This window comes from Odontesthes bonariensis, chromosome 8, assembly GCF_027942865.1.
Source record: "Odontesthes bonariensis isolate fOdoBon6 chromosome 8, fOdoBon6.hap1, whole genome shotgun sequence".
Taxonomy (NCBI): domain Eukaryota; kingdom Metazoa; phylum Chordata; class Actinopteri; order Atheriniformes; family Atherinopsidae; genus Odontesthes; species Odontesthes bonariensis.
In genome coordinates, this window is record NC_134513.1 from 21,122,995 (window position 1) to 21,144,471 (window position 21,477).

Sequence of the window (21,477 nt, forward strand, 5' to 3'; positions counted from 1 at the left end):
CAAGGGATCTATAATTCAAGTTAAAGCCTTTTAAAAGATCTCCAGTAATGGCACAATAATCTACATATTCATTAAGCTGCACGAGGATGAAGAGCAGCTCATGAGACTTTCAAAGAACTACATTGCACCAATGTGGGAACAAGTATGACCACCTGACCAATTATGTCAGGTAATCATGCTTATTTGTATTATCATGAGTACTGAATATGATGAACCACTTAGTCATCCCGTTGAAGTTCTTTTATTCACAAACCTGCCCAGTGTTTTTGAGCCCTGTGAGGAAGTTAGGATTTTCGTCAAATATGAATCCAATCAGAGCAAAATAAAGAATTCTCTTGCCCGTAGAACATTCATCATCTGTGACAGGACGCAGCACTACCCACAAATGTAGCTTTCTCTTGATGCTTTTGATTCAAAGACACACACAGGATGGTAAGTCAGCTATTACAGCAATATTAACCGATGCTTGGATGCTTTGGGGCAGTGGAGCATACAGACATGTCAAAGCTGACATCGTCATAATGTGATATATGTACAGCTGGGGTGAAAGTGTTAGCAACCAGCATACTCACACATTCAACACAAACAAAGCAAAGCAGCTTTCCTCTCCCACACACTTTTTAAGCTCTGTTTTAAACTCTAAAGACTGTGAATAAGATTGACATGTCTCCATCACACGACAGTCACGCGGGTTAGCACCGTCGCCTAACATATGAGCATGGGAAGCTACAGAAAATACAGGTGGAGGCTAACATAATCACCTGGATTATTGACAACTGAGAGGTTGTGTGTCTGAGAAAGTGGTCAGTAGTAGAGGAGCACCACAGGGGACTGTACTCCTACCATTTCTCTTTACTCTGTACACCTTACATTTCCGGGTAATCCAGAAATACTCTGGATGACTCTGCAGTTGTTGGGTGAATCAGTGGTGGACAAGAGGCTGAGTACAGGGAGCTGGTCAATCCCTTTGTGGCATGGTGTGGGAACAATCACCTCATCTTGAACACAAACAAAACAAAAAAGATGATTGTGGATTTTAGAAGGACCAGGAATAAGCCCATAACATTGTCTCCATCTTAGATGAAGACATAGAGGTGGTTGAGAAATACAGATACCTGGGAGTCTACCTGGACAGCAGACCGGACTGGAGATGCAACACTGACGCCTCAAGAAACGATAACAAACTGTACTTCTTGAGGAATCTAATGTTCTTCAACGTCTGCACCAAAACTTTACATTTTTTTTCTACAAGTCTGCGGTGAATATCTGCTTTTCAGCCATCTGCGGGGACAGCAGCATCGGAGCCAGAGACTCAAAGAAACTGAACAAAAACATAATGAAGGCTAGAAGGGAATCTCTAGGCTAGACTTTAACATGAATCCAATGGTTGGGACTTGAATGTCCATCCCCCTCCTCCCCTCTGACTACGTAACGCAGTCTGTGTTACTTATTGATGAGTGGGCACCGTGTAATCAGGCCTTCATGGCGTTAAGTACTGGTGCAGCCCAGAAGGATAACCGACAATATGCAGCTGTAGAACAGCTCCTTGTGCACCAGAAAAAAAAGGGGGTATCATGTGCCTTGAAAACTGATGTGATGAGTTCTTGACCGAGCATTAGTATGTGACAAGTTGGGAATGTGAACTTGTAGATTTAACGGGCTGCAGAGACTGCAAATATCATGGGATGTGTCAAAGATTCTCAGGACACAGTGGGGCAGCGTGTTGTGCCGATGTGAAGAAGACAAGATGTGAATGTGGAAGGACAGTTGTGGAAGACTAATAAAGCTTATCCATCCTAAAATGTATCTATATGGTTTCAGAAAAATGTGTCACAGGATTTTACATTTATGTAAACTTATAAAAGCCATTTTATCAAGACTTTTTTTTTTTTTTTTAAACAGAAGAATTCTAAAATTCACATTGTAAAGTAACATGAACCTATTTATGCCTTTTCAGGGAACACTTAATATTTCCAGGGAATGTAGGATGAATATAAACCCCCACACTGACAGGAGCAACACTTACTATGAATAACATAATCTTTAATCAGAATTGTACTAAGATTTGGCAAGATGAAGCCCTTCCTGTCAGTCTGGCTCGAATAATTCTGCTGTATAGCAGCAGCCCGTTCTACAGCAGTGTACAGGATACAATATGTTTTCATGGAAACAATCCAGTCTTTCCAATCAGATGTTTTAAAATGTGGAGAAATACATTATGCAGGCATATGAGGACATGACAAAGTTATTCCTATTTAAAATCTATTGGTGTGTGGGTGGGTGTATTCCCCTGATAAAGCCCTAGGGGGTTATTGAAGGCTCCCTGCCCCCTGGGTATGACTTATTTGGATCAAGAAAAGAGAAGAGACAGAAAGACAAGCAGCATTAAAAGGAGGGTAAAGACATACACATGGGTATGAGAAAGAAACACACAATACACAAGTAAAATCCTTGCGATGTTGGTGCTCTCGTGATAAATTTTACAACAATTTTACAGCAATTATTCAGCACACATCAAAACAACTAAAAAAAAAAAACATATAAATTATTTTGATCCGTTACTGAATAGAACCTAGAACATTCCGTCATGGCCTCCACATTTCATTTGCCTGACAGAGGAAACTCTGGGTTATCATAAACACAATCACACACAAACACACACACACACACACACACACACACACACACACAGCAGATGGGGCCCTGAGGGGTGTCTTCCAGGCAGAGGCATCTGAGGAACCCCCAGGAGACAAAGTAGGGAGTAATGATGAAGAAGAAACAGAAGAGGAGGAATAATCCTTTCATGCCCACAAAATATGAAGGATTTAATACTGATAAAAAGGAATTTATTATTTTCAATGATATTGAGCTTTTAATTTGAACTGAGAAAAAATGGAATTGAATATTAGAATTTGAAAAGCTTTAGTTTAAAAAAAACATTCTTATTCGTTTATCCACTCATACATTTATCTGTTTTTTAAAAGAAGCAATTAAGTGTCAGTGTAAAACCCACTGTTATCACAGGGTCAAACACCCCTTTTCCAACGAAGCAGTTCCAGCACTGGTCTGCAGCCAACTTAGAACCGATTCTTTCTCTTTTGATTGTCCAAACACTGGTATCTGGACAGGAAAACCTCTTCATCATACTCTCCATCACGTTTGTTGATTATTCGTTTGCCACTATCATTTCCCACGGTCTCCCTGTTGTGTCCTCTGACCGCCATCTTTTGCGCGCTCATTAGCTGTAGCTCCACACTGATGGTCACTTCAGCTCCAAACATCAGACCCACCGGCCGTCGCTCAGTGGTTAGAGTGGGTCATCCAGTAACCGGAAGGTTGGCGGTTCAATTACCACTCTCGCCACTCAAAGATTAGTGAAACTGACAGCTGGAGGGGTGTCAGTCCACCAAGTCCACGGCCAAAGTGCCCTTGAGCAAGGCACTGTACCCCTATGCTCCCCAGGGGCTGTGATTGGCTCCCCACCGCTCCAGTGTATGGCATCTATCTCTACGAGTGTTTGACCCTGTGCATGTGTGTGTTCAACAGGTGCCAACCTGGGTGGATTAAAAGCGGAGGACAAATTTCGTGTATTCCATGTACGTGACAATAAATCTGATCTTAATCTTAATCTGTAATGCATCACATCAATGTGAATCTTGCCTGCAAAGAGCCAGATACATCCGGCAAGAGTTGGTGGATAAGCAAACAATAAAAGTGAGAGTTTGCTCTGTTGTTTGAAACATGAATAGGTCCATAGTTCCCATTACAATATGAACCTTATTCAATCATGTGACGATGAAAGTCTTTGCAGTTTCCTTTTTCTTTTTTTTTTTTAATAGAATCAAACATCTATGTTGGTCTTCTCCAATTTGACAAAAAAAAGTTAAATCACCATAGATGACAATACAAATGCAACTAACTTACTGTGGATAAAAATGTCTGAAAACTTACTTGTGTATACGTATGAAATTGTTTTTTAGTCATTTTCAAGCTGTTGTGGAAAATCTAAGCAAACAACCATGATTTGTTTGAGGCAAGCTCGTTCAAAAGGGGTATTGTGATTTTGATTTAGCCTAATTTGAAAGTTTCTCCTGCTCTCCGACACTCTGTTTCTCTCAGTCTGCTACCCGACTTTCTTTTATTCTCCTTCTGTCCCCCCTACTTCTGACCTAACTAAAACTCTGTGCGCAGTGCCTCACAATGAAGTGTGTTTCTTTCACATGTTAATGCTTTTACTTACAGCTCAGTGCACAACACAAGGCAAGAAACAGAGCTGGACACAAAAACAAGATTGTGTACACATGCCCCCACACCCACAAACACACACACACACACACACACACACACACACATACACACATGGCTACAGTTACAGAGAATCTAAATGGACTGGCACTGAGTTGGCCCCAGTTGCGATGATGAACTTCAAAACCCAACTGAGTGAAAAAGAAACCACGTATCCACTTCATTTCAGGCTTTTTGTCATTCGTGTAAGTGTATCACACAAACCTATTATAACGTGACAAACAGGGTGTATTCTTCTGGCAACTGTTTGTAAAGCTCTGACAGGGGGGAGGAGAACAATCTAAAAGATGAAAATACATGTGCATCTATTAACATCCGTGCTGCTTGAGTTAGTTATAAGTCTAACAAGCAAAACTTAACCGCGTTTGGTGTTTGTGTGTCAGCAAACGTTAAAATGGTTGAGTCACTATACCTACATGCAAGAACCATTACCGTGTTGCATATAAAGCTGCACATTTTATGGAAGATCATGTTTATACCCATGAAAAGCAATGAATAACCTGTAATGAAACTGATGTTTTATGTTTCGATCCACTGGTCATTCTGTCGGGTCTTATATCATCCTTAATTACTTGTTTATAACATATATATTTCATATCATGCTTGATTAGCAGGGTTATAAATGAGTTGTACTGTGGAACAAACAGCAAAGGAAGCATGTAGTTAACTGTATATCTTTTAAATGCAGCTGAGGGTCATATGTGGCAGTCAAGGAGTAATGTACATTTTCGCCCGCGTGAGTATTTTAATTAATTATCTATATCAGATACGGCAGAATGGCTTAAATTCTTTCTCTCTCCCTCTCACATTCATGTTCATACCTTCACATTCATTCATGGCACTGAATCAACACATTGCACATGGCTCAGCAATGGTACATTTCACTACTTTGGACTTTGAAAACATAAAATGTGTAAAGTATGGGAGGGCTTTGCCTATTGAATTTGTGTTGGCACAGCCACTGCATGAAAAGAGGGATTTGCGGATGTATGTGGCCCCTTACATGTCCGCATACGTTGAGCCCCTGCATTTGCGGTGGTAAAAGTGAAAACTTGGCCCAAATTGTCGCAAATTGACCTGGCAACTGCTCCCCCATGCCCCCCTCCCCTCCCCTACTTAGGAGAGCCTTTAATATGTAAATGCCAGTGATCAGGTCAGGAGCTGCCACAGTCATTTTCAAGTGGGGTGGGGTGAGGTGAGGTGGGGGGTGGGCAGGCCTGTTTCTACATGTTCACCATCACCTCCAACTCCAGCCAAGTTTGTTGCTGTGTTGTCTTGAAAAAGAAGAGGTGCACGCTGTCTGCTGGTGACAGGTGATGCATATCTGTTTTTTTTTCTCCCAAACACCTCTTTTGTAACCGCTTTTTGTGGGCAAAATTCAAGGATTCAAGGTTTCAAAGGTTTATTGTCATGTGTGCAGTTAGAAACGTGTTTCCCTGAACAATGAAATTATTTTCTTTGTTGCCCGCACTGGATGTCCAAATGTATAATAATAAAGATAAGATAAAGATAAAATAAGCATGCAACAGCAATATTCTAAAAGGTTTCTTAAATAAAATAGAAATATAGAAATAAAAATATAGAAATCTGGCCTGTATACATAATGTGCAGTAGTGCGCTCAGTGTTTTATTGTGTATGGCTTAATTCGGTGTCACAATGGTCACAATATCGCCGAGGTCTTTTCTTTGTCCTTGCAGAGTCCATTTTTGTGTCAAAACAGTGCAAATTGCCAGCTGTGGTCAGACAACATTAAATAGCAAAAGGACGGGAGGTTGTCTCGCGAGTATTCCGTGTAATGACGTATACGCATATGATTGGTGGAGCTTAACGGCTCGCATAAGCTCTCGTTCAATCACGTATGAGAAACATTGTGTCGTGCAGTGTAAACAAAAAGTTTAAGGAGCAGATCTGGCGGCAGAAAGGCAGACAGAGTCCCGTACTGTGAAAACTGCCCTGGTTTGTGGCTGGAAGACGACTTGCTTTCAACTCCCCAGCAACTCTCTGCGAGTCTACAGGTTTGTGTGTTTTTTTCTACTTGCACATGACCATTTGATTGTTTAATTTTAGTCTTGTTGACACTGTATAGCACTTGGGACAGTTCTCGCTGATTTTAAATGTGCTGTATATTAAACTTACTTACTCACTTGCTTACAGGCAGATAAAATGAAAGTCCTGTTGAATGCTATGACCGGGATTTCTCGTATGGTGGCCAGAGGGTTCTGGAGGGAATGGACCAGAGATTCGCTAGGTTGGAGGCAAGATGGCCGTCGAGAACGGACTGGAGTTACATTCCAGAGAAGTTGAAGAGCGCACCCCAAAGAGAAGGCGGATACAGAATCCGAAAATCGCGGTAAGAGTAGGTTATTGACTGTGGCTTTAGGCTAAACTCAACTTAATTGTGTCCATCACGTGAAAACCAGTGTGAGTTGCTTTATTTAAAAAAAATGAATTTCGTGTTTTCAATTTATAGGAAGCAGCTCGCCGCCTGCATAACTCACCGTGGCATTATAATCCAGGTCAAGGGTAAGAATAAGTGAATGTTCTCCCAATATCTAGTTGAGTTGGACCCGATGTTACGTTACGTCAATGCAGTTTTTTTTTTTTATTAACCATAGGCCTATTGTTTTTACAGGCTACTGTCACCTCACAATATGGATGTAACGAGTCGCTTGAAGGAGGCGGTGTCAAACAGTCCGAACTTCAGAGAGGCAGACGGGGACACTGAGGGTGAGCGGCGCTGACTTTTACCACGGCTGGCACTGATACTTTTAAGCACTGGTCATTTTATTCATTCCTCTTGTTTGTTTTTTTTAGCAGCGTGACGGACCTGTGTGCTGTGCTACAGGCGCGTCTTGAAGCCAACCCGAAATACTCCCAGTCTCACCACAGAAGAGTGAAAGAGAGTAAGAACATATACGCTGTCAATATGACTTTTGTTACTTTATAGACAAGTTGTCAATATGCTGTGCATGGATTATTTATTGGTTATTCCAACAGCTCCCAGAAACCAGCTTCTGATCCAGGATGAGGACGTCTGACAACTCCGCAGACCCTGCAGGGACCGGAGTAATGCGAAGAATGCGGATTCCAAACGGCGGCGTTTAGGCTTATTGTGTATATTGTAGGCTACAGCAGTGTGTGTATATAGTTTTCAATTCTTTATTATCAACATGGTTCTTATTACAATGTAAGCTATGTACATTGTGTGGTGTGGCAATAAAAGCGCTTTAAAAAAAAAAAAAAAGTTTTCTTTTTCATTCTCAATAGAATCACGTCATTCATGCCTGCATTAGCCTAGTCATAGTGCAGCTTATAAGAATGACGTGAATATATGAAGTACACAAACATCCCAGGAATATTAGTAATCATAATCACAATTATTAATCATAATTACTGAATGATATGCCCATATAAAGTATGCATATATTAACCTTATTGGCCAATGGGCGGACAGCTTTACAGGAGCTTTTTTTATGTAATCACGTGCCTTTTTTGTCCAATACCAGCGAGGCCAGTGAGAGGTCCAGGCGCTCTCACAGCGGGGTGCTAATCGCTGTGCCATTAGCACCCCGCTGTGAGAGCCCGCCGCGAGTCGGGTTCGTTTCCGACGATTTTGTCGCTCAACAAACTTAAAGTTTGTCTGCCTGCAAGCGCCCAGGTGCGTCCGAAAATTAGGCAAATTCGCGGAAGTTCACTGCCGTCCACAGTGACACAAATCCCTCTTTTCGTGCAGTGAGCAAATGGGACAAAACTGACTCTATTAAGGATTCAACAGGTAATATACTAACAGCTATAGGCTATATCCCTGCCATATTGTATCTAGCTTCAAATTAAGCTAACGATAACCTGGCTCTACCCAGCTACTCACTGGATCACCAAGTATCTCAGCTGTGCATTAGCATGGAGAGGCTAACAACTAGTATTTCTATTTGGAGAGGCTACAAAATAGCAATCAACACACAACGGTAAATGCATATAAATATTTATTTAAGGAAGATTAAATCATTAAAAGTGTTTTATTACATAGTTTTAAGGACTTCAGGCAAAAGGTTCAAGGGAAAGTCAATGACTACTCTCCTAGAAACCACAAAGAAAAATGCGCTACTGTTCTAGCTACTATACTGTTGCTCTGGCCTTTTATGCTTTTGGCTTTCTCAATTGACGAGTGATACAATACTAACTGAAAGAGTTTACCTTTGTCATCTCTGGTTATTTTAACAGGTAGTACATCTGAGATCCAAATTGTCTTTTTCAATGGAGAACTTGGAGGAATTCATTTCTGGCTTATGGTAGCAGAAAGAGAGACTGCAGTAACAGCCAATTAAACAGTAGGTGGCAGTAGCATAATCACACAATCTGTCAGTAAATAGAAAATAAGGTGTCAAGTCAATGCAGAAACTTATCCAGCGAGCTTCTGCACGGTAATTACCAAAGTAGCAGACAGTTTTCCAGTTCAAGTTTTCCATGCTAATGCCCAGCCGAGAGCACCAGCTTAGAGATGCTGGTTGCATGGGATGCATGAGCTACCACCAAAGGCGAATGAGTTGTCGCCTTCACACTTGCCTCAATTGGCTGCTCGGTTGAATTAACGATGACCAAGAAAAGTATTAATTTTCACCAACAATTCTGTCCATTTTCTTAAGTGACAGTGACTTCATATTTACAATGTTATACATGTCTTTTAAGTAAGAAGGAACAGATCAAAACCCTGGATTTAGCACTACTTCTAAAATCACTACACTAGTAAAATCATTAAGCCAAAACTGCACTGTGACCAGGCCTTTGCCAGAACTTTATCACAGCACTCAGCATTGTGAGCTTTAAATGTCTTATAATTGCTAACATGCTCCTTTGGGGTAGAGGTTAATAAGTCTAATAGCTTTGCATCAGACTACTGATGGCCTTTTAAAGCAGGTCTGTCCTGATACCCCCTGATCAGTAAAACATTTAATCTCTCCCTCTGGGACCATTCCTGTCTGTCTGCGTCCACTCTTTGTTTCTGTCTGATCATAGCTTAACTTGGCAGGGGCTCCTTGCTGAGTTAGCTGAAGTAATCTAACCATATGGTCTGAAGAAGATCAAGGTTTTCCTGCAGGACATGTAAACAGAAAACACCAACAATTCCCGAGATATTTAGACTGACCTTTACCAGTTCAGTGTTGCAGATTGTGTGATTTTGAATTCCTTTAGGCTGTATAGCTTCACCTTTCTGTCACTGTAGCGACATAACCTTTTACTCTTGTTCCAGTCTTTCTACGCTTCTTAGCTCCTTTATTATTTCTAGTTGATGATGTAAGATATATTAGATTTTATTACAAGGAAATAAAAAACTCTATAATATAGCGCATTATAGATCTGATTTATGTTATGAGCTGCTAAAACACCTGTGAGGTGGTCTTGCAACTGACAATAGATTAGACCTCTGAGTCTTGCAGACCCCAGAATTCAACATTTTGTCAACAAACACCTTCTCTTAAATGAGTCATAATCTGTGTTGCCACAACTCAGATGACAGTAAAACATCTTATCATGACAGGAAATAATACCATAAGAGTCAGAAGTCTCTTCTATACCTGTGTAGGACCAGTCCATATCTTCGGGGAGTTTCTTCAGGCCTTGGACCAGAGGTTCCACTGCCACAACTATCAGAAACAGACAGAATGATTGTTAGAATCCACTTGCACAACCATTCAATCTAACTTTTTTCTCCCCCTCTCTGTATTTTGCCATACCAGCTTTGTACTGTTGAGGCTTGCTGGGGGCTGGACCCTATCCCAGCTGTCATAGGGCAAAAAGAGGGGTACACCCCAGGGTGATTGCCTAGCTATCACAGAACCGACACAGAGATGGACATTTATGTACACTCACTTTGTAGATTCAGTATCACCAATTAATCTCAGTTGCGTGTGTTTGCGCTGTAGAAGGAAAAAAAACAATGCAGGCACAGAAAGAACGTGCAAACTCCACACAGAAAAGTCCCAGCCGAGGTTCAAACTTGCTGTGACAGTGCGCACCACAGACGAAGAACTTTACATCTAGCACACGTGTAAATGAAAGCTCAATTACTAGCTCAGTCGTATGCAGCAAATGATCAGTGACACATTATTTTTTTTAATGGTAAAACTTGTCTTTCAGGAAGACAGAATCATGTGTGGCATATAACTGTCAGTTAAATAACAGCAGTTATTTGAGATAACTTATGTCAAAATAATTGTTATTTTTGTCACAATTGGCTGACTGATAGAGTTTCATTAGATATTCACACTTTGCAAGATTTTGCGTCCCTTATGTCTATCCTGCAAATCTTTTGATTTTTTTGGTGCAAATGCTTGTGAAGCTGCCTGTGAAGGGGAATCAAGGCTGCATTTACCAGTGTTGGATAGGTAACGTTAGAGTTTACCACCTCCCTTTTTAAAGTTTGTTTTTACTGATTTAACACCGATGGCTTCTTTCACTGACACCATGGCCTCAACAAGTCAAAGTGTGAACGTCACAACAACAGTTTGGAAAACTGAAACTCCTTACCGGTCCTTGACCACTTAACAAGACCATTGTCTTCATTTCAGTACACACAGAAAGTGAATCAAGCCATCAACGTATTTGAGGAAGTATGCTCGATGCTGCAACACTGAGGTCTGTATGCGAAAACGTTCAAGACATCCTGCCATTTCTAACTTCCATTGTGGAAGATCATTGTACATGTACATAAAGCTGAAATCCATGCACAAATGCTGTTTTTAAATTACCCGAATGGTGATGCCATGTTCTACGTTTTTGCCGGGGTCAGATTTTGGCAAAGGCATGAACATGCACTTCTAACAAGCCTGTTGCTGCACTACCCTCTACCCACTAACCAAAAAGGAGGGGGCATGACCAGGGGCTAAGGGTGACACAGTTTTCAACATCAAAAGTCATCTTAAAGGGAGCTGGCACAAAAACAGCATGAATAAATCTAAAAAAGAAGAGAACCAAAACAATACACCTTATGTTTCTTTGATCTTTCACAGGCTACACCAAAATCCTGCTGCTCAAGAAGATGAAAGGCTTGCGTAGAGTCAGATTCAGGTCACGGACAACTAAAGTACCATCATATCAACAACACTATTCTGCCCATGTGGCACAGCTGAAGACAGAATAATCCTATTGTTTAGTCTTTAAAGTAGCAGGTTAGACTATTGCATGTGTGACATATGTTCCTGTGCATTTAATCCAATCAAATCAGCAAAGCAATGCAGTGCAACCCCAAAATCAATACAGGTGCAGCCATAACGCTATATAATATTATAACTTACACTTCCTTAAAGTAAAAAAACACTGCTTTCTTTTTTTTTTTTTGCTTCTGGAGTGTTTAAAGACCTTACTTTTGACTCCCCATGAAACTGCTACCACAGCGCCATTTACGTCTGCCTATTAATTAGAGCTGGGTCAAATAGTCGACGTATTCGACGTATTCGACTTATTCGACGTCATAAATTCGTCGACATGAATAATTTGCGTCGATGCGTCGCAAATTATTATTTTTTTTTGGTTGAAGTCCCCGTTCCAAAACGACCTACGAGATGAACTCTCATGAGTCGGGACCTGATAGGGACTGATGCGCCGCGCGCAGCCGTCTGCGTCAGTGACGTGTTACGTTAGCCGTTTAGCGCCACATTCAACAACAAAACAAAACAAAACAAAACCGGTAAAAGTAAGGAGAGAAGAAAAAACACCACCAAGAAGCTAATATGGAGAGCGGGGAGGCCACCGTGTTTATGGTCTGCATGATGGTGATATTAATCATGGACGATCACATCAGGCGTCTAATATCGAGGCTGGAAGAGCTCACAGAGAGAGGCAGGAGACGATACTTTTTCATTTCATGAAGGAAGAAAGGAGAGCAGAGCGCTGCAGACAAAGGAGACAACGTGTAAGTTTAACTTATTAAACACCCGCAGGTTGTGTCCGTGTTGTATTAGTAAACATTTCAGCCGTGATAGCATGACAAGGGGCATAGCTACCGACCACCAAACACCTCCGTTAGATTAATTTATCAAGCAGTAGCAGTAGTTGCAGTTGGCTAAACCAAAGATCCTCTCTGAATAAACGCTACTTTAGACTGTTGAGTTGTTGTCTAGTTATATTCCCGGCGTAAAATTTACGTCTTTTAATTACGACTAGAACAGATCCCGTGTTTGCCTAGTTTAAAACTATTAGCGCTACCAGTCCCGTCATGTTTCTTCTGTGTTATCTATTTGCTAACACCGGACGGTGGATTTTATACTCTGCCATTATGTAGTTCTAGTCTACCTGTTGACTGTCGAAATTCCACGATCTAGTAGCAACCAGTTCCAAGTAGTAAACACGCATTACAAGTTGACAATTTAAATTACATAAATCATTTTTTAAGTTGAGCCTCAATCGTTAGATTAATCGTAAAATTAGTCGTTAGGTTAGTCGACTAATCGAAAAAATAATCTCTAGATTAATCGTTTGAAAAATAATCGTTTGGGACAGCTCTACTATTAATACATTTCCTATAGAAACAGAATCTTGCTCAATGGCTGAGTCTCTGATTGGTGAGTTTCACCAGACTGATCAGTAACCACTCATCACTTTACACCAGCTCTGCTGAAATTCAAAAGTGTGTATTATTGAATATGAAAATGATCATGGTCATCAGCTGAAAAAATACCTCTTAGTCATGTTTAGTGAGATACTAATTGTATACAGTTAAGTGAACAGGGAAGTACACTCTTTCAATTTTATAATTGACAGGACATAATGAAAATAATCTGGTCCTTACCAAGTCATAAAATTGGGTAATTACTACCTCAGATAAAAAACAATGTCCTTTGGGTAGACGAGACCAGCAGAGTAGCATGTATGGCAAAAACCAACCACAGCATATTAGCACCTCTTAACAACTGTCAAGCAAGGTGGTGGAGGGCTGATGAATTTGGGCTTCTTTTGCAAACATAGAACTCCTCAGTATAAAGTATTACAAAATAAGACTTAGCTGAAACTGGGTCATCAACAGGACAACCATCCAAACACAGCAGGAAAACTACAACAGAATGGCTGAAAAAGAAAAGAATCACGTCGTTGCGATGGTCCAGTCGAAGTCCAGACCTCAACTTGACTGAAATGAGATGGTCAGACTTCAAAGAGAGGTGTGCATAAACTAATGAACGCAATCCTCAATAAACTGAGCAATGTTGTGAGGAAGAGAGGCCCAAAATTCCGCCACAATGATATAAAACTATTACTTGAAGTTATGGCTGCTAAAGGTGGTTCTAGAAGCTGTTGAATCATGGTGTCTACTTAGTTTTTCACAAACTGCTCAACCTTTTGGCTTATTCTTAAATCTGTAATATGTTATTGTTATTTGTCATATGTTATTTTTCATCTGAGGTTGTATTTATATAATTTCAAGACCTGGAAAGAAGCATGTCCTGCTACATAAGAGGGTATACTTCATTTTCACATGACTATAGGTGACATATAGATGTATTCTATGCAATTATTTAAACATAAAATTTCATGAGTAAGAATAAAAGTCTAAATATCTGAGCAGTGATTAATTTATTATGTCAAATTAACATGTAACTATTAACAGCTTTTAGAGCTTGATTAAAGGTAGTTTGGAAATAAGTTAAAGGTCCTCCTTTTTGATTGAAAAGCAATCAAAAAAGTGCATTATGGAAACAGAAATTGCATGAGTATCTGTATGCAATGGATGGGTTTCCCTTTGGATTACTAGTTTAGTCAAGCATCCAAGATGATAGCCTTATATCGTACCATGCTGTGCTGATAACAATAACATTTACTGGATCAATATATCCTAAAGTGAAGACAATTCTGACCAAACCACAAGCCCCTTGCTTTGTTCTTTCATGTCTCAGTGGTTCAATTAAAGAAAAAATATTTAAACAGGAAAAAAAAAACAAGAAGGGAGAAAAGTAGACCAGTCCATACTAAGAAACTACACCATCATTCAGACAGCCTTCAATCAAATCTACATATCTGATTATAGAATTGTAGTGTCAGTAATGGCGTTGTTGTGTTACTGGACAATTTTTATCTCATTTGTCCTTGACAACTAAAGTCTTGCATACAATACACAAACAAACTTGGATGATCCTTGAATTTTCTGTTGGGCTAATATAAGGGTACTGTATGACTGAATGATTTCAATGGTTAATGAAAACTGATTAATCGGAAGAAAATGTGTTCAGTTATTTCTATCCTTTACATAGTACTATGGAAAAGTCTTGAGCCACCGCTCATTTCTTTATATTTTCCTTCAAAGGAGCAACATTTTCTTGTGATCTTTTAAAGCTGTCTTAAGCAATAGTTCTCCAAGCTTTCTGAATGTCTTTCAAGTTTTTCTTTGAGCATCAGCTGCTTTTTCACCCATTTTCAGTCCAGTCCTTTTGCCTGACCACTTTCAAAAGAATGTGTTTTCTTGTTTGTTAAGCCATTTAAAATTGACCAATTAATCATTCAAGCATAAAAAAAGCCACAGTGTTGTATCTGCACGTAACAGAAAACTTTTTTTTATATATACCAATTTTAAATAGTCTCTTAAAGCTGCCGTCGGCAGGTTTTCAAAATTGCGAGTCTAAAGTCGGAAAATTCGAACTGATACAACTTTCAGGTCCCTCCCCCAACCTCTTCCAAGCTCCAAATCGCCCCCCAAACCCCTCCCCCTCTGTGGACGAGGTTGTGCACGTGGGTTCACACCAGTGTGAGCGCACACAAGCTGGGGCAGACTCACGCTCAGCAGCGTGTGCACAAGCTGTGATTGACAGGTAGGATTCCTCCCCCCTAACGTGATTGGTTAAAAACAGCCGGGAGCGCTCGATTTTTGCAAGCACGATTACAGGCTTTAGAGGGAGCTACAGAATTCTGGATTTTTCCTAAACAGCCTATTTAATATTCTACTTCCAGAATCCCATAACAGTTCAAGCTAATATGACTAAAAAAAAGTTGCCGACGGCAGCTTTAAAGGGATAGTTCGCCTCTTTTGCGTTCAAAAGAGTAATACATTTGCATCACAAAATCATAAGCCAGAAAAAGTCAAACCTCACCATCGCTTGGCGCTATTTCTCTCTACCTTGGTATCACTACGGGCTGTGTAGACCGAAGTGCAGACCGAAGTGCAGACCGAAGTGCAGACCGAAGTGCAGACCGAAGTGCAGACCGAAGTGCAGACCGAGCAGTCCCCTGCTTCCGAGCAGTAAACACCGTAACAGGTGCGGCTATCGCTAGGTGGCTGTACGCATCGATATGAAGGGAGGCCAAAATAGTGCCAAGCGATTGTGAGGTCTGACTTTTTCTGGCTAACGATTTTGTGATGCAAATGTATTACTCTTTTGAACGCATATTGTTTTGAGAAGCAAAACGCTTTATTTTCAGGACCCCAGCCAACTAGCCGGACTACCTTCGTCAACGCCAAAACGAGGCTGGAACTCGGCTCACAGGACGCAGCAGGGGGTAAGTCAATGTTCATAAAAGATATTGCTAATATGGGTTGTCATACAGCTTCATGTCAAAAGAGGCGAACTATCCCTTTAAGGCACTTTGTTACTAGCAGCCTGTCAGAAAAACCTAAGCTTAAAACTATCTTAAAACTTGGCATATCTCAGCATGGTGTGAGGAAACTGGACAAGTGGAGGACAAAAGAAGTGGGAGGAGATGACCAGTATCTGAAAATGATGTCTCTAAGAAATTTGAGAAATAAATCCAGCAAAGACCTGACACAGGACCTGAGAGATGCATCTGGACCTTCAGTTGAGCCATTCTTAAGGAAGGGAAACAGGAAGAAAAGGCTTAGCTATGCCAAATGACACAAGAACTGGACCAAAAATCACTGGCAACGGGTCTTAAAGAGGGATGAACCCTTTCAGAGCCCGGACCTCAACATTATGGAAGCAGTGTGGGATCATCCTGACAGAGAACGGAACAAAAGGCAGTCAACATCCAAAGAAGAGCTTTAGAATGTCCTTCAAGAAGCCTGGAGAACTATTCCTGCTTTGAAAAAATTACAAGAAAGCTTGTCTAAAAGGGTTCAGGCTGTGTAAAAGAATGAAGGTGTTCATACCAAATATTGAGTTTCAAGTTCGTTAGAATTCAACAAACTCTCTTTTTGCATCATATACTGCATTTACATATATGTTTGCATAAGTTTAAAAAACAAAACAAAAAAAAAACTGCATATGTTTCCCATTTTCCTGCAATATATAAAGAAATTAGATGTTGCTCAATACTTCTGCATTTAGCAGTATATGTCAATTTTGAAATACAACTCTGCAAAGAACACAAAGGCCAGATTGGTGGCACCACAACAGTCAACTCGTGGTTGGATAACATCTCCCCTCAGATCTTTTTACATCAATCCTTCAAGTTCAGCTCATTCCATCAGTTTTTGATGAAGTGTTGAACATGATCTGTTTTACATTATCCAGTGTTTGGCCATGACCTTTTAACCTCCCTCTTTAGTTACCAATCTCTTATATTTCCTAAAGGGCCTTTCAGTGACCCCTTGGGAGGCATGAATTTGTTCCTTTCAATAAAATGGAGGTGTGTGGGCGGAGACTTTAGGACTGCAATTTGTAAAACAGAGAGCTTTTGTTGGTTATGATGTGGGTCTTTTTTTTAACTAATTACAGTTTCTCATTTTTATTAAAAAAAAATGTTTAGAATGTTTGGGAGAATGGATATATTAGTGTGAGGGCTCTCAGGAGCTGGCTCATTGTTTTAAGACTTGAGATGAGTGAGTCCATCCTAGATGAACACTAATAACTAGCACTGTTAGGGTTACAAGACTCCTGAGGGTGATGAATTCCCCAAGCTGAAGTAATCATCTATCAGTTGAGGTTACACCAATACAAAGGGATTTTTTCACATGAGATCTTATTTCTGATGTTCTATTAAATAAGGCCTTGGATTATTTTAGCAACAGTAACTCCCTGTGTTCACACCACAAGAAGGAGAGTGTGCGTCAAAGTATCTATCCAAAGGGGTTAGTATGTGTTTTAAAGTAAAAATCATGGTATATATATATTTTCATATAAAAAATGACCTACCCCACAAACTTCACACAAATTCATCCAAGTTCAAGATCAGAATAATCAATGAGTCCATTCCAAGAGGCAGGTTTCAGTATTGAATAATTAAGCTACTGGGTCAGGAAAAGTGCAGAAATCTTCTCCACTCACAGAGCAAAAGTGTTGCTGTTAATGTACCATCTTAGAATAACTAAATGGGATGGTGATATTCTTTTTCTTTAATAACCCACTTAAAACTCATCTTAAATTTGTGCATCATAATGGACAGAGATGCTTTAAGCAAAGAACGAGCAGCAAAGTCATTTTCTGAGGACCACAAAAGTCCTTCAAAACATATTTATATCTATCCAATAGCCGTTTTGATATTCAAAATTGAGGCCAAATTAAAAATTCCACATCCATGTGCTTAGATAAATGCAGGCTATTAAAGTTGATAGTAGACGTGGATGCACATACCTCAGTTTTAGGACTGTGTTGTCCGCAGTGTTGTTGGCTCATTTCTATGGAATATTATAACATTCAAAACATTCTACCTGTGGACAGGGTTTTGCAAACTTCTGCTTTGAAGTTTGTAGAAAACTTTCACTTCAGAAAACGAAATATACAAAAAGACTACAGAACTAAACCTACAAATATAGACTTCAAAAGTATAAGCTTGCAAACTTTCAGTAAGCAGAAATGTATGCATTTCCAAAGCTGACCTTACAGGTGCAAACTGCAAAGCAAAGGTTTACAAAGCTATGCAAATGATTACAGAAACACAACAGTGACAGATAATTTGTTGATAATACGCATATTAAATGTATGCATTAGGATTTTAACTTCTTCTCAAAAGAGGCATATTAATAAACATATATTACTGATTTTTAGTTTAATTGACTTGTTAGCAGACAGTGAAGCTGCAGCATGAACAGTCTGCACGGGCAGCCAAAAAGTCTTTCAACCAAAGCAGAGGATGGAAATCAAAAACCAAACTGAAACATCATCGCTCAACCATTCTTAACCCTTGACCTGCCATTTCCTCTACGCTCTCGCAGCGTACCGAATGCAGCACTCTGTCAACACATAATAAGTTGCATTTTTTTCCCAGTCCACAGTAAATAAAAATAACTACCACAAAATGTCTTTTGGTAAGTGAAAGGAACCCTAGACGACAACTGCCATAACAGATCACCAACGAATACACAACATCTGCGCCACATAAAGCGTGACACCTGTTGACCTCTGCATCACAAATGCACACACATTCAGGCACATACCTCATGGGGCCAGACTACAACTTATATAGCGTTCAGCTGTGTCGAGTGTCAGCTGGTTAAATTAGTGCGCTTGACCTCTCTCACATTCACTGTTTCTGTTACCTTATCATCCATGGAGAGCCTCTGTCGGATTTGCCTCCGACACATTAGAAACTATGCACAAGACCGTTTGCACGATGCATTCTAGCCACTTAATTAACTCTGGAGGAAACTGGTTTCCAGAGATGACAAATAGGGAGGTTTTAAGGTTTTAACAGTTTTCCCGAATTAGAGACGTTCTTTTTTTAACCTATCCATTCCCTTTGCGGCTCTGACCACATGTGAATGTGTCAGAATCCAAAATGTTTTCAGTGTTGAATAAATGCCAGTAGATGCAGTAGAGAGAGGTCATATCTAATTATCTAAATTAGCAAATCACCTCAGGCAAGAAGTCTTTCAGAACTTCTAAGAGCACTCTCTTTCCAATTCAATAAACTGCTGACATTTCAAGCTTATGGACATTTCAATTCTTTGACTATTAGAAGGTCAGCATTTAAACAGCTTGTTAATTAGTTATGGCATCATTTTAACTGTGGCTCTTAGAGCACAGGGAATTTAGGAGTTTGAACCCTAATAAACATTGTATGACAAACGCAACATGTTCATTAAAACAACAATTTATCAAGCTTTAGGGTATTTCATATTAGTTGATTATTGGAGGATCCCAATTTCACTCTTAGACTATCGAGCCTAGGGAACGATTGTCCACACATCCAGTGTCACAATCCAGACTTTAAAATTGTGACAGTATTTTTGTAGGCGTTTTTTTTTTTTTTTTTTTGCGTAGGGCAGCATCGTGTAAGAAGTTATTTACATGGGAGAAAAAAAAGCATCAATAATCCTTTTCTTATTACATCGCAGTCAAGCGCACCAAGATATTCCCACCTCCATGTACTTTTAACTCCTCACCCTAAACATTAGTGGGTGAGAGTAAAGTAGTAAAAGTAAGTAATCATGGCGAGTACAGCGGAAGTAGAAAAAGTAAATGGACGGTGGAAAAGATGTGGAAAAGAAGGTCAGGGGTGTAATGCCATCAAAGACAGTCCCTATCAAGATTGGCAACTGTTGAGATTACGTTGCGATCGCCAATGCGATCGTCAAAAAAAATCAAAAAAGTAACTAGTGTACAATATTTGAGCCTTTATTAAGAAATTGCTACGTATTTTTCCATTGACCAAAGTATGGGTTTTACGATCCGTCTAGAGATCCCGTTTAATACTTACTTACAGATATCCACAAATTTGACTAGTTTTGCCCAGCTCTGCGTATGAAGCCGTGCAGTTTTTCCACCCTTCATGATTCAACCGTATTCTTCACTGTATACGATTATCTTCTTAGTCCAGATGAATGAAAACCTCAGAGTGAAGTCCTGTAGAAGAGGTTATGAGTTAATGAGATTAGGCTCCACATTTAATGCTCCATGAACAAAAAAAAACTGCTGAACAGACTGAGCATTGTCCCACAGGGACTCAATGACATTAAAGCTGCAATATAAAACCTTATCAGAAGAGCTTATCATGTGTATGTGCATATGCACATCCTTGTGTATAATAGAGCTATTGAGGTGTCTTTCACTCCAGCTGTTCTTAAGCGGACGCAGGGATTTTAGGGGTGGGGGCAGACTTGTGAGAAAGTGTGTGTGCATGCATGGTGTTACGAGGGGTTCATGAAAATATGGGAAATTGTGTCGGAGGTGGTAATGCAGTTGAACAGCTGTGGTGGGCACACGCACACGAACACGCACAGTGTCAAGTAACCCTCTATAAGTCCATCCAAATGGGGTATCACAAATTCTCTCACAACCATTTGGCTGCATAAAAGTCCAATAAAAGTGCTATTTGAAACCCTGCTTCGCTTCAACCCGATGCATACACACCGGTGACAAATGAAAAGTTATCCCTGCTTTCTGCTGGGTCTCCATGGGACAAAAAGCTTAGTGTGTTTCAGGATAATTGAGTGCGGTTTAAATGACTAATAACCTCAATGACAGCATGAATCAGTGATGCAAGCAGAGCTGCTTTGGGTTGAAAATTCTTTTCCCTGTATTTTCAGCCACAGGTAGTTGAGTTCCACTATTTTCTTCATGCTAAAAATTAAACAAGCCTTTGTAGATTCTGTCCAAAACAGTCACACCACAACGGACACACCTCCAACAGTGTAGGGCATCACAGAAAAGATTTTTGAGCGGAGAAAAGCTTTGAGGCAGGATATATTTTGTTCATTCACAGCAACTTGGCTATTAAACGTTTACATTTATATATATATATATATATCAGTGTCAATTCCTTTTGTAAGATATATTGTCCCTCTAAATAGTTCCAATGCTGATTCGGGCCTGGCTCCAGCATCTAAAGACTGGTGCTACGATAGCACAGTTTGCAGGGAAAAAAATTCTTTAATATATTGACGGTGGGGTAAGGGTGGTAGAGACCAACCAGACCAACTAAAATCCTCTAAATGACATTTGTTTTTTAAAACTATGCTAGTGTAGTGTCCAATCTTCTTAATTTAAAAAAAAAAGCAAAAAAACAATAAAACATGGAGCTGTAACATGGATGTGAAGTCAAAGCAGCAGCAGAAGTATATAAGATCCCCTCATTTTACTGCAGTTTAATTTCACTACTGACATTTTTTTAAACAGCCCAATGTACCACATAAAGCACCATTCAACTGAATTTATTATCAGCGTTATGCTTAAAACATTTTCATGTGTTTTAATATCACCAGCAGGCATTCACAGATCTGCTCAGAACTGTGTGTATAAATCCCATTTGCAGTACGATTCATATGATCCAGCACCAGCATCACTTGGGTTTATATT

General features: G+C 39.9%; 1 protein-coding gene across 3 annotated transcripts in view; it reads right to left on the reverse strand.

Annotated features, from left to right (window-relative positions):
* Nucleotides 1-21,477, reverse strand: part of ptprz1b (protein tyrosine phosphatase receptor type Z1b) — a 79,347-nt gene that overhangs the window by 45,486 nt on the left and 12,384 nt on the right. For all 3 annotated transcript variants that reach the window (XM_075472079.1, XM_075472078.1, XM_075472080.1), the window contains exon 2: nucleotides 9,880-9,948. In XM_075472079.1, coding sequence (XP_075328194.1) covers nucleotides 9,880-9,948 — 69 coding nt within the window. The remainder of the gene's footprint in view (nucleotides 1-9,879; nucleotides 9,949-21,477) is intronic.